General features: G+C 41.3%; 1 protein-coding gene across 1 annotated transcript in view; it reads right to left on the reverse strand.

Annotated features, from left to right (window-relative positions):
• Positions 1–18,291: 18,291 nt before the first annotated feature.
• Positions 18,292–21,412, reverse strand: part of LOC126416982 (odorant receptor Or2-like) — a 38,319-nt gene continuing 35,198 nt past the window's right edge. Inside the window, exon 5 of the mRNA XM_050084867.1 lies at positions 18,292–18,348. Within this exon, the coding sequence (XP_049940824.1) occupies positions 18,292–18,348 (57 nt within the window). The remainder of the gene's footprint in view (positions 18,349–21,412) is intronic.

The raw sequence follows: 21,412 nt of genomic DNA on the forward strand, positions 1-21,412 counted from the left end.
AACTTTCAGTAAGTAGGTGCGAGTACGTAGTATGAAAGATCACATAAGACTTTGAGTCAATAAATCGTAATATTTCACAGTGTGTACACCACTTCAAGAATCATGGCAAAACAGAAGCAAACATGTGGAGTATTTCTTGTATCAAATTTCACTTGCTATTTCAATTGCTCACGAAGAATGCAGTGTAATAACTGTCAATGGTCTAAACCTAGTGTTGGTATGTCATGTCGTTAGCTTCCTTCCTATTAGCATAAATTTATACGGCTTCCATGAAACCTCCAGCTCATGTGACTTCTATGAAGTTTCTTGTACTAACGTCGTTCGTCGAATTATAGCAGCTCATTTTCTATAGCGAGACAATATACCAGTGGAGAACAGAATGTCAAGAAGTGGATGCAGCACAATTCCTACAACGAGGCTCTGCCAAGCGAACAATCTATAATTAATACCGTAGTGTGACCTAAACTCCATGTTCGTACACCGCATATCAGCATTTTTATATACCAAATTAAAGAGTAGTTATGACAACAAACAGAAATGTATAAATATGCAGTCCATACGCAAAGCAGCAAATATGTATCTTACATAATAAACAGGTCATTAGCATCATATCAGCATAAGCAAATAAATGTTCATATGTAATCTAATAAGTAAACATGAAGGCGCAAGCAGATAAATCACAAAGTATGACTTACATAAATAACCATATCAGTACAATTAATCAGGTGACAATTATAATTTAAATAAATAAGCACAGCAGACACATAATAAAAAAAAGTGACATCAGTGAAAAAGCATAGCAGCCAAGCGATACATAATATACACAAGTAACAACCCTGTTCATTAATCAATCATTGTCAAAATCAGTTAATGTACGCAAGCACGTCGCTTCACAAGTAAATTCATAGAACATAAAATTTAGCACAAAGTATAAATCACGTAATCGCGAGCAGCAAATTACGTCTAAAGTACGTACCTAAGTGGAAATATGTTACCTGAAAAATAAACTCAATTAACAGTTACCTTTTTAGTTTATTAGTTTCTTCTTCGAAATTACATTCTTCCTGAAAATTTCTCGATAGCAAGTCCTCTTAACGTCGGACACACACAGAATTTACCTGAAGGTCTTAAATATTTAGACAACCGTATCCTGAAAAATACTGAACGTTAGTAACAAAATTTATCAAGTCACTATAGCTTTATACTGAATTTATTCGGAAAAATTAGACTGTGTATTTGTTTACGGCTGTCAGTGCATTCGCACTGAGCGCTCGAACACCTGTAGGTACGCGTCACTTAGGAAGTAATTGTTTGCGGTCAACGACCGCCTTGTGAGCCGCGCACAAGGCTGTTGCTTTGAGTAGGTGCCGCCGCCGGAACACGGCGCGGTATCCTTGTACTCTCCGTGTGTTTACGTATAACTGTTAGTTTCTCAAAAGTATGTCATTCCACAAAAATTTTAAAGTTTGATATATGATGTATTCCTTTAGAGCGCCGAGATTTAAGAGATTCTACTTCAACAGTGTTATCATGAATAATTTTGCGAACTCTATATGGACCGTTATAAAGAAGAAAAAATTTGCGACACAAGCCTTTTCCTTTGCGAGACAAACGGTGAGACTTAATTAACACCTTTTGACCAACTGACAAGGTTTTTAAACGACCAGGACGCTTAGATGATTTCGCTCTTCTAGCAGCCGCAGATGCAATATTTCGTAGAACCAGGTTGACAACTTCAGAATGCCGCAGTTTCCGTGTAGGCGGAAAAGGAACGATTTCAGAAATGCGATTTGTCGGTGCTTTATTTTTTAATATCAATATAGGCGGTAAAGAAGTTGAATCATTAGGGAGTTCATTCAGAATGTTTTGAAAAATATGAAGATACTGATCCCACGTTCTGTGGTTCTGATGACAATAAAGTCGACACAATTTATTGATTTCCTTCATCCATCTCTCTGAAGCGTTAGATTGACGGTGAAAAAGTGAAATGAAAATTGGTTTAATCTTACGACGCCGTAGAGTATGAAGCCAAATTTTAGAGCGAAACTGTGATCCATTATCTGATATAACCTTATCAACATGTCCCACTTCTTTAAGAAAATGTTTGATGAAAGCATTAGATACTGAACGAGCTGTTGCTTTGCATAAAGGTGTAAAACACACATATTTTTATGTCAATTCCACTACTACCAAAATGTACGCAAAACCATTAGTAGAACGAACCACTGGACCGAACAAATCGACTGCAACCATCTCCTTTTAATTTCGCTGGAATGATAGGAAACAACGGTGCACTGTGAGAAATAGTTGGCGGCTTAGCCTTTTGACATAATTTGCATTTGGCAAGAACAGATCGAATACGTTTTTCCATATTACTGAAGTAGCAATAATCTCGTAATTTATGAAAGCATTTTCTGGGACCAAAGTGTGCATAACTGAAATGTATGTACCAAATAAATTTATTGACCCACTCATCAGGAATACAAACTAACCAAACAAAGTTGTCGATCGATTTTCGTTTAAAAAGAATATCGTTGCGAACTAAATAATACTGTCTAATCGCTACGCTTTCCTTTCTCCTCCACTTCCCCTTAATGTCCTTCCAGATTGGATCCTTATTTTCCTCCTTAGCGATGTCCTGGAGCGAAGACGAAATAAAATTCTCAAACGCAACACCTTGAATATACATCAAACAATAATTGTTTTCTTTGCAGTCCTCCTCAGCACTTTGTTTCAAACCCATAGGTGCACGTGATAAAGCATCAGCAATAATATTTGAAGAACCCTGTATGTAAACAATACTAAAGTCAAATTCCTGTAGATACAACGCCCATCGTGACAATCTTCCATGAGTTAATTTTGTTGACATAAGAAATTCCAGAGCTCGATGATCGGTGTAAACCTTAGTATGTCTGCCAAACAAAAATGTGCGAAATTTTGTGAAAGCCCAAATAACAGCCAAGGCCTCAAGTTCCGTAATCGAATAGTTCTTTTCTGAGTTAGAGAGAACACGACTTCCAAATTCAATAGTTTTCTGTACTACAACGCCGTTTTCTTCTATCTCTTGAAATAAGTGTGCACCTAGGCCTTTGTATGATGAGTCCGTCGCCAAACAAAATTCTTTAGATAAATCCGCATGTGAAAGAAGTGGAGCAGCAACTAACGCATCACGAAGTTGTTCAAATTCTGACTGAGCTTCCTCATCCCAACACCAATTAGAATTCTTTCCGGATAGTTCACATAAACGAGGTGTGGCCAAATTGTCCAATCTAACAAAGCGTCTAAGAAAATTACAGACACCAAGGAAACTACGAACATCGCGTTTTGTGGTAGGAACAGCATATTTACGAATAGTGTCTAATTTCTCTGGATCAGGAAGAATACCTTCTGTAGAAATAATATGACCAAGAAATTTCACCTGAGAACGACCAAATTCAGATTTTTCCAAGTTCACTTGCAAAAATACGTAATAATGAATCCAAAATTTTGTTATGCTCACTCCAAGAACGTTTAGCAATAAGAATATCGTCGACATATGAAGTAATATTGTCACGAAGATGAACAGGTAAAATTTCGTTTAAACTACGAATGAATGCTGCTGAAGATACAGTAAGTCCAAATGGTAATTTCCGAAATCACTTTTGGGTAAAATAGTCATACCCGCTTATTCTTTACCGACTCTCTAGATAGATTGATAGTTGAAGAATTGTTTTCATAGATACAAAGAATAGTAAAAGAGTAGGCAGCGGTGCAGAAAACTAAAAGGGAAATAGCACCACTACAGCTCGGGGCCCTGTGCACGCTACGGCACATATTCACTTAGTGTAGCGAATCACCTGAGGACCTTAATAGCCGCACATAAATTCCAGTTTGTGACTTAGTGGCCAATTTGGTGAAACTGCGTACATAAATTGATCTAACCATGAACATGGATGTATGTCGTTCTTAGGATTGCGAAAGATCTTAAATTTCCGAACAGTTAAAAAGTGTATATAGTCAAAGTTTTCGCCTCGTGGCGACAAAGATCTACCGGTCTGTACCAGTCCGAATGTCGATTATTGTCAAGTTCACGCGCCTGGCGCTCTTTTGTTGCATCCCGTAAATGAAACAAATTATTTTCTTCAAAGCCCTCTGCTATCTGTGATTCTAAATTTCTTCTGCTGACTTTTCCTACGATTTCGCCTTCAATTTGTTTGACTTGCTTTCGCAATGCCTCAAATTCCCTTTTAACGCGTTCATTAAATTTTCCCTGATTTTCAACATGTTCATTTATGTTTTGGTACTCTTCGGTTTCTGCAAATGGCAATGGAGCTGTATCATCTGAATCTCTGTCCCCATTTAAACTAAGACTTGTCAATTTATCTGCAATCTCCTCAACTCTTTCCGATAAGTCACCTATTTGTTCTTTCTGTTTATTTACGTCTTCCGTAAGTGTCACGACTCGGGTTTCAGTATTAACACATTTAATAGTTAACTGTTCATACTGTTGCGTTAGGTTATTTATTCTGCCATTTGGTATGGATTCCTCGATTCTTTCAGGTATTTCTTCCTTATCGTGTGCACGTTGTAAATTTAACTCTGAAAATTTCTGTAGTATCACGCGATCTCTTTCTTCCTGTTCTCTGTCCTGTTCCTCTTGTCTAATTTCTATTGAAATTAAACTATTATTGTGAGCATTCAAAATCGGTTGTACTTCTTCTCTAATTTCTTTCTTTGATTCATCTTTCATGTTTTTGAAACATGTCGCTATTCGTGAGCCAGCTGTGTTTCCATTGTTTCCATCTCGGTTTTAATTGTTCCTATTTGTGAGCCTAACCGTATTGCCATTGCTTCCATCTTGGTTTTAATTGTTCCTATTTGTGAGTCTAACCATGTTGCCAAAGTTCCCATCTCTGTTTTAAACTCAGATCGTAACTGTGATCCCACTGTTTTTAATTCAGATCCCAAATTTAATATTGCACTCATCAACTGCTCCATATTAACTTGTTCGAAATTCTTTTCGCCCCTGACATTTCCTGTAAAACTAACTTCCTTCGTCATAGCAGTAAAGCTATCTGTGTTCGATACTATTTCAGAATCTTCTAGCGTATACTCGTATTCTGTGAATTTTTTGATTGAGAAAAATTTTGAACTGGTTCCGGACTATTTTCCCGACTTATTAAATTGTTTTCTACTTCATTATTCATCATACTGTTCTCCTGTGTTGGCGAGTTCGCCATGATAACAATTTCGTCATTCTCACTACCGATCATTTTTGCCTTTTTCATCGATCGCGTAATCATTTACAAAACATACAAAACCCGTCACTATTGCAAATTACACACAATATGTCACTTTATCACCAATAATACCATTCACACGAAATGCTTCCTGACAAACACGATTAACGAACTATTGAAATCTTCATAACTGCACAAAATTGTCAAACGCGTATACAAGACATCAAAAATTAAATTCTGCAAAAATACCATTACAAGAATGACAATTACCAAATCTACACAAGCAATATAGACTACAATTACTAAACTACAAATTACTACAACAATATTACTGTCTGCTATTTTTACAATCAGAAGAATTCCAAGGGACGATCCGAAGCAGCGGTCGCCACGTGCATGGGGGCTTAATTATTTTAGAATGCAAATAATTTTAAATTTTTAGTCGCTGACTGTTCGGTTACGCAGTCTCGTAACCGGTTGGCCCTGACTAGTAATAGTACGCAATCTGACTGCATAGAACAACAACAAAGAATGAAACGAAATTTCCGTTAACACAATTAATTAATTAAGTCCCCAACAACTATAAACCTAGAAAACAACAAAACACAAGTGTAGCTGTTCTGTGTGTGGAAGTGTGATTCAACGTACACATCTGGCACGGTTCTTCCTCAATAAGACCAGATATTTTAAACACCATTTATACTGAAGTAATTAAAAAAAATAAACAGAAATACTATAATTGCACATAGAAACCAGAAATACAGTCTAATAGAAGAACACGAGCCAGATGCTTTGTTGACTGAACCTGTGACCAAGAGGCATTATTGTTTAAGACATTGAAATAATGAAAGAAAAGGAATTTTTTACCATCATATATATTGACGAAAAGCACACTCTGATCATTACAGCATCCCCAATCCAACAACATCTGGTGTCTAGCCCATCAAAACAATACTACAAGTTCTGAACAAGCACTCACTACCGCAACTTCTCAACTACGACTCGCTACTGCAACATCTCAACAAACACTGCCTACTGCTACTTCTCAATAAGCACTCTCCACTACGACTTCTCGATAAGCACTCTCCACTACCACATCTCAACAAACACTGACTGCTGCTACATCTCAATAAGCACTGCCCACTGCTACTTCACAATAAGCACTGCCCACTATCACATCTCAACAAACACTGCCAGTGGAGGCGCAATCTCTGGCGCTGTGGCTCAGTGTAGCCACCTTTCAATACCTCCAGTCCCCGCCCCCCGTTGTTATTAGCAGTCAATATCGTTGTTGCGTGGTAGACAATATGTGGGGTGTCCAACGATGTAAATATCACTCGCCTACTGCGACGTCGCACTCAAGGGGTCCCTTGTGAGAAGCTTGGTGTGGCTGTCTAAATGCTGGATCGAGCACTACTGGTAAAGCTCTTTGACTGGAATGGTGACCGTTCGCCAGTAGCTCGACACAAGGGGACACTCAAGGGTATGGAAAAGGCTTCACTCTGCAAATACAAGTATATGGAGCTAGTTGACGGCATCATTTATCGTAGAGGCATACTTATTTGATGAGACAAGTCCTGCAGGTCCTTTTACTTGTCGCGTCACTCGTAAACGTTGTGAGAGTCTTTTACACACTAACGTCATGCAAACCGTTAAACTGCCTGGATGTGTGGGTAGGATAATTTTTATGCAACATGGCACTCCTCTGCACGTTGCGCAGACAGTGAAGAGGCTGCCGCTGAGACATATTGAAAATGCCAGAAGTATCAGCCGTCATTTCCTACATTCCGGCCATTCAGGATACCTAATCCATGTGAATTTTGACCGTTGAATTACACTACGGGCCATTAAAATTGCTACACCAAGAAGAAATGCAGATGATAAACAGGTACTCAATGGACAAATAAATTATACTAGAACTGACATGTGATTACATTTTCACGCAATTTGGGTGCATAGATCCCGAGAAATCAGTACCCAGATCAACCGCCTCTGGCCATAATAACGGTCTTGATGCGCCTCGGCATTGAGTCAAACAGAGCTTGGATGGCGTTTACAGGTACAGCTGCCCATGCAGCTTCAACACGATGCCACAATTCATCAAGAGTATTTACTGGCGTATTGTGACGAGCCATTGTTAGGCCACCATTTCCCAGACGTTTTCAATTGGTGAGAGCTCTGGAGAACGTGCTGGCCACGGCAGCAGTCCAACATTTTCTGCATCCAGAAAGGCCCGTACAGGACCTGCAACATGCGGTCGAGCATTATCGTGCTGAAATGTAGGGTTTCGCAGGGATCGAATGAAGGGTGGAGCCACGGGTCGTAACACATCTGAAATGTAACGTCCACTGTTCAAAGTGCAGACAATGCGAACAAGAGGTGGTCGAGACGTGTAGCCAATGGCACTCAATGGCACTCCAGTATGGCGATGACGAGTACACGCTTCCAATGTGCTTTCACCGCGAGGTCGACAAACACTGATGAGAGCATCATGATGCTATAAACAGAACCTGGATTCATCCGAAATAATGACGTTTTGCCATTCGTGCACCCAAGTTCGTCGTTGAGTACACCATCCCAGGCGCTCCTGTCTCTAATGTAGCGTCAAGGGTAACCGCAGCCATGGTCTCCGAGATTATAGTCCACGCTGCTGCAAACGTCGTCGAACTGTACGTGCAGATGGTTGTTGTCTTGCAAACGTCGCCATCTGTTGACTCAGGGATCGAGACGTGGCTGCACGATCTGTTACAGCCATGCGGATAAGATGTCTGTCATCTCGATTGCTAGTGATACGAGGCCGTTGAGATCCAGCACGGCGTTCCGTATTACCCTCCTGAACCCACCGATTCCATATTCTGCAAACAGTCATTGTATCTCCACCAACGCGAGCAGCAATGTCACGATACGATATACCGCAATCGCGATAGGCTACAATCTGACCTTATCAAAATTGCAAACGTGATGGTGCGCATTTCTCCTCCTTACACGGGGCATCACAACAACGTTCCACCAGGCAACGTCGGTCAACTGCTGTTTGTGTATGAGGGATCGGTTGGAAACTTTCCTAATGTCAGCACGTTGTAGGCGTCACCACCGGCGCCAATCTTGTGTGAATGCCCTGAAAAGGTAATCATTTGCATATCACAGCATCTTCTTCCTGTCGGTTAAATTTCGCATTTGTAACACGTCATCTTCATGGTGTAGCAATTTTAATGGCCAGTACTGTATCTGAAAGGTGCTGGATTCAGTGCTCCGAACGCTAACGTAGCTAAATTGAAGACACGTATTGCACACATGTTGCGAACGTGACCCCTGAGACACCCTAATCTGTTGTGGAACACGCTGTTTCTTGAACATGTGGCAGTGAACAGTGGACAGCATATTGAACATGTCTTGCGCCAGTCTCACGGAAATTTTATAGTTCGTTTTCAAGCGGTTTCTGGTTTCAAGACAATTGAAAACCGATTTCTCCGTTCCCATGTGGTACTTCCTTGGCTGGATGGCTTCACGTAACTGGCAGTGCCGCAGCTGTAATCTCAAATATGTGAGGTCATGCACATTGCACAGTACGGTTGGTTTGGTACAGCCGTCATACTGCCGTTCGTCATTTGTAGACGACGCATTAACGTTATGACGCTTATAAATTCATGGAAAGTTACCGCTGCTTTTTTTTCCCACAACATTTTCCCCTTCCGCGATAATATTCCATTCAAATTGGACGTGATTAGAGAGCAGCACTTTTTTGTACAGCATTTTGAAACTAGAATTTCAAGGTGACAAAGAAGTCATGTGATGCCTCCTAATATGTTCTCGGACCTCCTTTTTCCTGGTGTAGTGTAGCAACTCGTGTGGTATGGACCCAACAAGTTGCTGGTGGTCAACCTACAGAAGTATGGTGTTCCGGAGTAACATCAAGTGTCGGCACGACGGCCTGGAACGTAACAGCCCAGAAGGCTGTGAGACGACGTCAGCCAATGGTATACTGGCTAGGAACGCACCACGGCGGGAGCGGGCCCTATACGAAGAGAATATAAGCGCCCCTCTGGCTAGCCCCGGCCGCACTAGAAGACCCGCACTAGAAGACCAGCTGTGACTTGTGAACAATATTAACTGCTTGCATGAAAATTTTACATGTCGAAGGAAGCTGATTATTAGCATGTCGCCATTTGCTTGCGACACCTCATTGTACACCCGCTAAGTATTGTCAATTCATTTTACTGTAACAAACTCCATTAATAAAATTTGCTTGAATTGTGGTCTAGCTATCCGAGATAACAGCTTCCTAGGCACCCTATATTAGACGAGTGGGCCAGACACAACATATAGCACTATGCTGCCTCTGCCTCTGTCACCGTCCATAATTGCGAAAGTGTTAACAGTGCATGATTTTGTGCACGATCTGACCTCTCCATTACGTCCCACAAGTGTTCGATGGGATTCATGTCGACCAATCTGGTTGGCCAAATAATTCACTAAAAATGTGCAGAATGTTATTGAAACCACTCCCAAACAATTGTGGTCCAGTGACAGGGCACATTATGATCCATAAAAGCCAGCCGGGGTGGCCGATCGGTTCTAGGCACTACAGCTGGAACCGCCTGACCGCTACGGTCGCAGGTTCGAATCCTGCCTCGCGAATGGATGTGTGTAATGTCCTTAGGTTAGTTAGGTTTAAGTAGTTCTAAGTTCTAGGGGACTGATGGCCTCAGAAGTTAAGTCCCATAGTGCTCAGAGCCATTTGAACCATTTGATCCATAAAAATTCCGTCGTTGTTTGCAAACATGAAGACCAGTCCAATCGATTTTCAGGTTAAGTTGGACCAGAGGACCTATTCCATTTTACCACAGCCGACTCCATTATGAAGCCACCACCGGCTTGCACAGTGTTTCTGTCCCTGGCTTCATGGGCTGTGTGCCACAGTCGCACCCTGCCATCAGCTCTTACCAGATGAAATCGGCAATCATTTGGCCAGGCAGTCTAGCCGTCTAGCGTCCTGAAGATCTGGTCGCGAGCTCAGGAGAGGTGCTGCAGATGTCGTGCTGTTAGCAAAGGCAATCGCTTTGGTCGTCCGCTCCCACTGCCCTTTACCGAGAAATTTCTCCACACCGTCCTAAAGGATACATTCGCCTGAGTGCTACATTTCTATCTGCTGTTATTCAACGCAGTGTTACTTGTCTGTTAGCACTTACAACTCTATGCAAACATGCTGCTCTCGCCAGTTAAGTGAAGGCCATCGGCCACTGCGTGATGAGAGGAAATGTCTGACATTTGGTATTCTCGGAACATTATTTACACTGTGTATCTCGAAATATTCAATTTCCTATTTCAGAAATGGACTGTCCCATCCGTCTAGCTCCAGCCACGACTTCTCGTGCAAAGCTTGTTAACTCCCGTCGTGCGGCTATAAACACGTAGGAAGCCTATTCACATGAATCGCCCGAGTACAAATGTCTGCTCCACCAATGGACTGCCCTTTTACACCTTGTATACACGGTACTAACGCAATCAGTATATGCGCATATCGATGTCCCATGACATTTGTCACTTCAGTGTATATAGCAGTTGACCATTTCTCAGATTTATACTCATCCCATTTATCTATTAGTCTATCTCTTCCTCCCCACTCGCCTTGTCCATCTGCTCCTTCGCTCTCTGTGAATTTCCTCCACCTCCACCTCCTCCTCCATCCAATTCAATCCCCGTGTCCCCCCCCCCTCTCTATGTGCATCTCCACCTCCCCTCTCCCTGTCCACCTCCTCTTCCCCCGCCGCACTGTCATATCCTCCTCCTTCCAATCTCTACATCCATCTCCTGGTCTTTCCTTTCTCTGTCGACGTCCTCTTCTGACCTCTCTATGTCAATTTCCCCCTCACTTCTCCCTGTGCACGTGCTCCTCACAGCTGAATGTGTTAATCTCCTAAATCCCTTTGTTGGTCAGTCCATCTCTTCCTCCCCCCACTTCTCTTCATGTTGTCAACCCCACCTCGTAAGTACACTACTGGCCATTAAAATTGCTACACCCCGAAGATGATGTGCTACAGACGCGAAATTTAACTGACAGGAAGAAGATGCTGTGATATGTAAATGATTAGCTTTTCAAAGCATTCACACAAGCTTGGCGCCGGTGGCAACACCTACAACGTCCTGACATGAGGAAAGTTTCCAACCGATTTCTCATACACAAACAGCAGTTGACCGGCGTTGCCTGGTGAAACGCTGTTGTGATGCCTCGTGTAAGGAGGTGAAATGTGTACCATCACGTTTCCCACTTTGATAAAAGTCGGATTGTAGCCTATCGCGATTGCGGTTTATTGTATCGCGACATGGTTGCTCGCATTGGTCAAGATCCAATGACTGTTAGCAGAATATGGAATCGATGGGTTCAGGAGGGTAATACGGAACGCCGTGCTGGGTCCCAAAGGCTCGTATCACTAGCAGTCGAGATGACAGACATCTTATCCGCATGGCTGTAACACATCGGGCAGCCTCGTCTCGATCCCTGGGTCAACAGATGGGGACGTTTGCAAGACAACAACCAGCTGCACGAACAGTTCGACGACGTTTGCAGCAGCATGGACTATAAGCTCGGAGACCATGGCTGCGGTTAACCGTGACGCTGCTTCACAGTCAGGAACGCCTGCGATGGTTTACTCAACGACGAACCTGGGTGCACGAATGGCAAAACGTCATTTTTTCGGATGAATCCAGGTTCTGTTTATAGTATGATGATGCTCGCATCCGTGTTTGGCGACATCGCCGTGAACGCACATTGGAAGCGTGTACTCGTCATCGCCATACTGGCGTATCACCCGACGTAATGGTATGAGGTACCATTGGTTACACGTCTCGGTCACCTCTTGTTCGCATTGGCGGCACTTTGAACAATGGACGTTACATTTCAGATGTGTTACGACCCGTGGCTCTACCCTTCTTTCGATCCCTGCGAAATCCAACACTTCAGCAGGATAATGCACGACTGAATGTTGCAGGTCCTGTACGGGCCTTTCTGTATACAGAAAATGTTCGACTGCTGCCCTGGTCAGCACATTCTCCAGACCTTACCAATTGAAAACGTCTGGTCAATGGTGGCCGAGCAACTGGGTCGTCACAATATGTCAGTCACTACTCTTGATGAACTGTGGTATCGTGTTGAGGCTGCATGGGCAGCTGTACCTGTACACGCCATCCAAGCTCTGTTTGACTCATTGCCCAGGCTTATCATGGCCGTTATTACGGCCAGAGGTGGTTGTTCTGGGTACTGATTTCTCAGGATCTATGCACTCAAATTGCGTGAAAATGTAACCACATGCCAGTTCTAGTATAATATATTTGTCCAATGAATACCCGTTTATCATCTGCATTTCTTCTTGGTGTAGCAATTTTAATGGCCTGTAGTGTAGTATATGAATCAAATTTCGTTGGAATCGATCCAGTCGTTTAGAATGAGCGTTTTACCCATGGCTATGCCAGCGTACGCACATTTCGAATGTATTTCACATACTTTTAACCCAGCTACGTTGTTTGTTTCGCACATGTATTTAAGATGTTCAGGTCAAAGATGACCCAGCTTTTTCCTGTTTCCTGTAGGTACGCTTTTTTACATTTGTGTACTAAAATCTAAAAAAACTTGTAGCTTTAGTAGGTTAATGTATTAATTACTCAAACTGGAGAATAGAATAATACAGCTACACAATAGTCGAACATTGTAATTATGTGTGTGATGATTTTACTACACTTTCACTTTTACTAACAGTTTTTACTTGCATATGTAAGATGTTCCTTTCAAGCGAATTTTTTACAAGTAACACCTATCTCTGAACTTTGGTTTTTAGTTTTTCCACAGACATGACGCGTGTCTCTCTTCTCTCTCCTAGGTCAGTTTATTCTGGTATGAAGGGTGCAGAATCAAACTATGTCTATCTGCGTACAGATTCTCTAGCAGCATTTCCTCTTGGAAGATGTCCTCGTATCCCCATCACTTAGCTGTTCACTAACAGTTTCTATCGAGTAGTCCTCTTTCCTGCAGGGTGTTTGCATTCCATTGCGCATAAGTTGCCTTTTATATCACATGAGTTATATGCAGATATGTAGAATAAATTTGAGAACACAACAGTCTTCTCCTATACTATAGTTCCTCACTGTCTTGTCCAGTGCTTCCACATTCGTAGCGTTGTAGTCTAAAATAATTTGATGTTTCCTGTTGGTGTCATCACTGACTTTTGAATCGTGGTGGAGTGTCCTTTGCACAATGACTCATTTTTTTTCGTTTGTAATTTATGATACACGTGATACACGCGTTGTGTCCTTTGTGAAAGCAAATGTTGATGTGTAACTAGAAATTCCCCTGATCTATAGTAGTTTTGGTGGGATGGAAGGTTTGTTTTTCCGCACAGTTCCAATGATTGTGCTTCTTCTCTACAACGGCATTTGTCCTAGTTCATAGGAGGTGAAAAAGGTGTTGCAGGTAGTCTTTTGCCCTTTCAAGCAATAAAACAAGTCAGTTACAACATTTATACCTTTGTTCTTTTCATGGACACTAACTGGTCGGTCCCCATTCTATGGCTGAGTATTTAGTACATAACTTGTTTCATTGTCACGAAATACCCAAAACTGGATTTCATATTTTGCCGGTTTACTAGCCATATTCTAGCGGAAAGGGTAGTTTCCCCTGAATGCATTAAGTTTTCGTCTCATGTAACAAACATATCGATGGTATGCAATGAAACTCTTGCAATTCTATTTTTTTAAATTTCGCAGGAGAAGAAAAAATATTTTCGTAAAAAATATATAAGTGATACAGATAACGTTGCTACATGTGTAACTACGAGAGTGGAAGCCTAGTTTTTGACAGATTAGAGAAATCCACGCACTTTCAAATCTCTCTTTGTTAATGAAGTTACTAGGTATTGAATTTTCAATGTTTCCACAGACAGATGGAATTACGAGGTTTCCATTGCCTACCACCGATACTAGAATTGTATAATGTAGTTACTATCCTTGCCCACTTCTCCCAAAAATCTCTTACAAATGCAAAACATATCTGTTTCACATCTTTGTGGTATTGTCTTATTCGATTTTATGACGATCAAATCGAATAACCCTGATATCGTTGTGAAATATTAAATTTTAAATCTTGTATATAATCTGACTGTTCTTAACTGAGGATCACTGAAATGAATAATTTACTTTAATTTTTCACAATACTTGGTTGTAATAGCCAAGAAACTAGCAAATATCTGAATGATGGATTTAATGAAAGCAGATGTAAGTATTAAACCTGTAAATATTAGAAGTTTAAATTTAATGCATGTACATAATTCTACTGTTTATTGACTGAGGATCATTAAAATTTATGAAACTCAAGTTTTTCTAATTACATTTTTGTAATGTGTTTATCTGAAATGTTCCCCACCCAGGAGGATTCCCTCTTTTATGGGTCTTTGGAATGAATAATTAATTTAATCTAATGTTACATTTCTAGCGACTCTGTAGCTCTGAAAACTGGAACACCAATTTTCACTGATTCCACAACAGTTTTGCCTTTCTAAATCTACATCTAACCCATTGATACTCTGCAAGACAAATTTAAGTGCCTAGCAGGGGTTCATTGAACCACTTTCATAGGAAGAATGGTCACATCTTTACCATTAGATTGGTTATGGCCAAAGAATATCATCATCTTCCCTAGTGCATCAAGTAAAAATTACAGTTAGTTCTCCTTCCCACACAACTTCTTTATGATCTCTGAAGAACCCACGAAGCAAATCTAGTGGAATAAGTATTTAATTTTTCTTACATTTTATCTTCCCATTATAGAGGATATGGCCTTCCACGGTAAATACGTTGATTACAGATGAAGTCAACTGCATAATGACAGATGAAGACATAAATGGATGTTCGATTCCAGACAAAATATTGCTTCCCCTCTTTATGTTAATAACACTGAACGATTTCGTCATGTAGTTGTCAGTTATATTTGTATTAGATTTTCCATCACATGTTGGATAATCAGCACCATCAGCTGCAATAATAGTGAAGCTCATGCACAGTTGAGAATGATTAGGATCACCCAACCAACTCCAAAATTTACACTAACTTCTGTGGTTTTATTTGGAAGATTTAGGTTATTTTTAGTCTTCACAGTCACAGGGTATGACTAAAACTCCCAGATTTCAGCTTTATTCATATAAAAAGGATAAAATTTATCTAAGCCATTTCTAAAACAACTGTCACACAAGCCTCACTGAAGTCAATTAAATTATCATTTTCATCAGTTACACTTATTTCCAAATCCCGAGTAGTATCAAAAACTGGGCTGTATCTTGGTCAGAACAACTTTAAATGGTTCAGATGGCTCTGAGCGCTATGGGACTTAACTTCTGAGGTCATCAGTCCCCTAGAACTTAGCACTACTTAAACCTAACTAACCTAAGGACATCACACACATCCATGCCCGAGGCAGGGTTCGAACCTGCGACTGTAGCGGTCACGCGGTTCCAGACTGTAGCACCTAGAACCTCTCGGCCACACTGGCCGGCGTTTTTCCTGTGCTTCCACCAAATTTTTTGACGAAGTTCCTGACATATTCTTAACAGTTCAGTAATTTATGTTCAGTGGTTATAGTTTTGTTTAAGGTGACAAAAAATCCCCGTACTGTAAGTTAACATTCAGTATAAAACATGCAAAATCATGTATTCCAGTTTAGTTTCTAAGAGTATTGTGATTTTTTGTTCTATAATGGATGCATTTATTTATTATGTATACGGTCCTTTCACAGCAACAAAGTGGTCCATAGATAAGAGGAGATTGCTATCGATGAACTTATGTTAGTTCTGTTTAATTTAGCCTGATTGTTAAGATGCTTCATTGTTTGCCAAGATCTGTATAAGATAGGTATTGACGAGACTCCTGAATATTGCTGAATGTTTTTTGATAGAAAACCTTGGCTCTATTATGTTCATTATGGCTAAATGCTAATGTGGTGCATTGATAGTGTACTTCCCCCACAATATATCCTCTCAGAATTAACGAGATCCTTGGAGGGTACAGACATGGCAAAAGTATTCCACAGGATATATGAAACGAGCGCATTACCCTCAGATTACCAGAAGAGTGTAGTAGTTCTGTGGACTGGAGTAGAGGATCACTGCCAGTTCTGGCCCAGATTGCTGACATCAGCACCAAGCGTTCCAGGAATTCTGACATCATCGCATCTGGACAGTTGACTCAGATCCTGTATAAGATTAGAAGACAGGAGGATTAGGATTTAATGTCTTGTCGACTATGTGTTCATTTGAGATGGAGCACAGGTCAAATCAAGGTGGCCAGATGTGGATTTGAATCATCATCCTCTCGAATGCGAGTCCAACGTGCTATCTGCTGCACCACCTGACTCTCAGAGTAGAGTAAGATTAGGCCATGCATGCCTTACATACATTGTCCACAGAGAATATATCCTCAAGGATGTGTAACATGACAAAAACAAAACTGCATGATACACATTTACACAAAAACTGACACATCAATGTTCCTTCCACAGATCCTAGGTGATACTGTACTTATGGATATGTAGCAACACAAAAAAGTTACACACTTTTTCATTTACATGTTAAGTAAAAAGCTTACCACAAAAAACGTATACACAATGGAGTGCAAAAGAAAATTCAATGTCGTTTTAACCAAGTATAGTCAAAAACAAAAATACATTGCAACCCATACACTGTAGTAATCTAGTCAACATTCCCTTTTAAAAAATTTTATTTGCTTTTTATGAGCTCAGATTTGCTGTTTCTCAACATCAGTTACATATAGTATGCAAATTTTTATCTCCCACGTCCACATTTCTGTGTAGTGCATTAACAGAATGAAAAATGTCACTCATATCCAGTAATAAAGATAACAAAGTTATAGTATTTCTCTCTGGACCCTTTACTGTGGTAAATGCAGCATCACACATATAGTTCTCCTTTGTCCCATGTAGAGTTAGTTTCGCAGTAAATATAAGATACTGAGGCTTAAGATTTAATTTTTAAATTGTTTAGTTTTGTCCGGTACATAAAATATACACAACAAAGCTACAACAGTAGCAAAACTTTTAATCTTCGCTTATATAAATTTAAAATTAATATCATTATTTTCATTTTTCTAAAAGAGTTATAGCGTTCAGCTACCATAGCTGTCAATATTATGAGAGAATCTTTGAGATTTCAACATTGTGGAACATCAGCCCCTATAATTATGCTGAATGTCGTCTCACAAGATACTAATATTCATTTGATTGACAGGGTATCATTTCTCCCAACTAATTACAAAATTTAATCATCACAAGGACAGGAAGCATCCTCGTGAGGTTCCACATAGGAGGAAGGGCAACATCGATCGTAAATATTTCATGTTTAATGAAGATCGTTTCCAGCTACTTTGTAGCTATTCAGTGAAGTTATATCCATCATGATTACTTGTCGGAAATTAAATCGCACATGTTACCATGTGGCAAATACAGATGACGAAGTATTAAATTGTTTGTTATCTGTAATTGCTACATGAGACCATGTTTAATTTTATTTACTATGAGTCATCATGATTTGGATATAAATTCACTGAAGATAGGCACACAGTAGCTGTAAACCATCTGTATTAAACATATTGAAAATTTATGACCGATACTGCCCTTCCTCCTCGCTGGGAGCACCCAGTTGCTGATGGAAACAAACCTGAAGAAATAAATGTGAAGATTGCCCATTTTTAGATGATCTGTGTTCTTTCACAACTGTTCTGAATTTTTTCAGAGAAACTGTACACAACACAGTTTCCGTGTAAAGAACTATTTTAGATACATGTTTTAATTAGCCATCGTTCCACGGCCGCAGTACTACAATGCTTTCAGCTTGTTTGCAAATTATGTTTCCCAGAACAAAAAGACATAGCTGAGACGTATTATCTTAAACTTGTCGACATTCTGAACTATCTCGCCAAGAATATGTTAATGTTGTGCTCCTACTTCAGTGCACCGCAACAAGGCGTAGTAGTAGCTTCAGTTCCGGTTTGTGCAGCGACAGGAATTCATTCACTCCTACTCTTCCTTGAAATTCCGAAGAATGGCGAAGAATGAGTAAGATACATTTAAAACCTGGAAAAAGAAAGAAATTAATGAGTTATGTGATACATTTATCTTTGTATTGCTAGTTAAATTCAGCCACGATTATCCTCAAGGTGCTTTATTCCTGAGTAAATAACTATCTAAAAATAAAAAACAAAATAAGTAATACTGGAAATGGGCTACGAGAGGTTTAGTGGTAAAAAAATTGGTAGTAGTTTGTACTAAAGGGCATGTTTCCAGAATGAGATTTTCACTCTGCAGCGGATTTTGCACTGATATGAAACTTCCGGGCAGATTAAAACTGTGTGCCAGACCGAGACTCGAACTTGGGACCTTTGCCTTTCGCGGGCAAATGCTCTACCATCTGAGATACCCAAGCACGACTGACGCCCCGTCCTCACAGCTTTACTTCTGCCAGTACCTCGTCTCCTACTTCCTAACTTTAAAGAAGCTCTCCTGCGAACCTTGCAGAACTAGCACTCCTGAAAGAAAGGATATTCCGGAGACGTGACAGATGGCAAAGCACTTGCCCGCGAAAGGAAAAGATCCCGAGTTCGAGTCTCGGTCGGGCACACAGTTTTAATCTGCCAGAAAGTTTCAAAAAGGTATATTATTTGTAACAGCGAATGGACATTGATGACGTCCGTCTTCCGTGAATTGTTCTAAATTACCACTAGAGCGTTTATGCCTGTGAGTATCTAGGTATGTTTATTCTTATTCTGGCTGTCTGTGACACTTGTAATGAGCGGCTCTTAGCTCACAACACTTTAACAGGGTTAATTTTAGTCTGAGCCAAACCTGTGTTGGTATCAGCTTAAATCTACATCTAAACATATACACCACAGGCCACCGTATGGTGCATGACGGAAGGTACCTTGTACCAATACTAGTCATTTCCTTTCCTGTTCCACCCGCAAATGCAGCGAGAGTAAAACCACGGTCTTTATGCCTCCGTACGAGTTCCAACATCTCGTGACTTTGCGGTCTTTTCGCGAAATGTCAGTTACTGGCTGCATATTCTCTAAACACAGTCAATAGCGATCCCCGAAAAGAGCAATCATTGTCTCTCGTCCAGAGACTTCCTTTTGAAGTGACAGATCATTTCCGTAATATTCGCATGCCAATCAAACCTACCGGTAACAAATCTAGCAGTACGCCTTTGAAATGATTCAACGATTTCCTATACTCTTGCTCATAATTTAAGGATAATTGCAGGAGGTGGTGCAACACAACGTGACACTATATAGAACTGGCGCTAATAGCATAGGCACATAGGGAACACCCACGACACAGATTTGTAAGTCCACGGTATTGGTGATAAGTTGAGAAAACCGTCCTGAAACACGTTCTATAAAACGCCAAAACGCCACTGTTTTCTGCGCATGTACCCCGACATCAATATGGGACATGATCACCATGCACACGTATAATGACCGCAGAACGATTTTGCATACTCTGAATCAGGTGGTCGAGCAACTGCTGGGGTATAGCCTCCCATTCTTGCACCAGTGCCTGTCGGAGCTCCTGAAGTGCCGTAGGGGTTTGAAGACGTGCAGCGATACGTCGACCGAGAGCATCCCAGACGTGCTCGATGGGGTTTAAGTCTGGAGAACATCCAGGCCACTCCATTCGCCTGAAATCTTCTGTTTCTAGGTACTCCTCCGCGATAGCAGCTGGATGGGGTCGCGCGTTATCATCCATAGGAGGAAGGTGGGAGCCACTGCACTCCTGAAAAGGCGAACGTACTGGTGCAAAATAAAGTCCCGATGCACCTGACGTGATACAGTTCCTCTGTCAAAGACATGCTGTGGTATACGTGCACCAATCATAATCCCACCCCACGCCATCAAACCACGACCTCCACACAAGTCCCTTTCAAGGACATTAATGGTTTGGTATCTGATTTCTGGTTCACGCCAGATGAAAACTCGGCGAGAATCACTGATCAGACTATAACTGGACTCGTCCGTGATCATAACCTGGGACCACTGTTCCAATGACCATGTACTGTGTTCTTGACACCAGGCTTTACGGGCTCTCCTGTGACCAGGGACAATGGAATGTACCTTGCAGGTCTCTAGGGGAATAAACCATGTCTGTTCAGTCGTCTGTAGACTGTGTGTCTGGAGACAACTGTTCCAGTGGCTGCGGTAAGTTCCCGAGCAAGGCTACCTGCAGTACTCCATGGCCGTCTGCGGGCACTGATGGTGAGATATCGGTCTTCTTGTGGTGTTGTACAGTGTGGACGTCCCGTACTGTAGCGCCTGGACACGTTTCCTGTCTGCTGAAATTGTTGCCATGATCTCGAGATCACACTTTGTGGCACACGGTGGGCCCATGCTACAACCTGCTGTGTTTGACCAGTCTCCAGTCGCCCTTGTATTCTACCCCTCATGACGGCATCAGTATGTGTTCTTTGAGCCATTTTCAACACACAGTCACCATTAGCACGTCTGAAAACGTCTGCACACTTACTCGCTGCACCGTACTCTGGCATGCACCAACACACCTCTGCGTATGTGCACTGCTGCCAGCGCCACCGTGTGACGATGAAGGTCAAATGCACCGCATGGTCAAACCCAAAGGTGATTTAAACCCGAAAACCGCCCACCAGAGCGTTGTTTCACCATGTATCAGCATTATCCTTAATTTATGAGCATGAGTGTATAATCCGACCTGCTGGGGACCAGAAACGCTAAAGCAATACTCTAGAATGGGTGGCACTATACCACAATCAGAATAACGAAGTGATTGACGTCTGGTTGTTCTTGAGTAACAATCAATCACAGAAGGTGGTTGGTGTCGCCCCCTCTTCCGTTCACCGTTATGAAATCTCTCTGCTCCTGCAGATAGTGGCTACTGTAGCCAGTTGTAGACGTCACTCGTGGCCGGCAACGGAAACAGTTGTGGGCCGTTTGTTGTGTGCTTTGTTTCTGTGAGGGGCGAGTTTATTTTGCGCTACGGAATGTCTGAAGCTTGTAGTGGAAAGGTGCAAAAAAATGTGGCTGCTAAACGGAAAGTTCAGAAATCTATCATGTTTTGCATGGTCAGACACGTGAGTTTGTGTGCTCGCTGGGAGAATATTTCGAGAAAG

Source organism: Schistocerca serialis, chromosome 8 (assembly GCF_023864345.2).
Source record: "Schistocerca serialis cubense isolate TAMUIC-IGC-003099 chromosome 8, iqSchSeri2.2, whole genome shotgun sequence".
Classification (NCBI taxonomy): Eukaryota; Metazoa; Arthropoda; class Insecta; order Orthoptera; family Acrididae; genus Schistocerca; species Schistocerca serialis.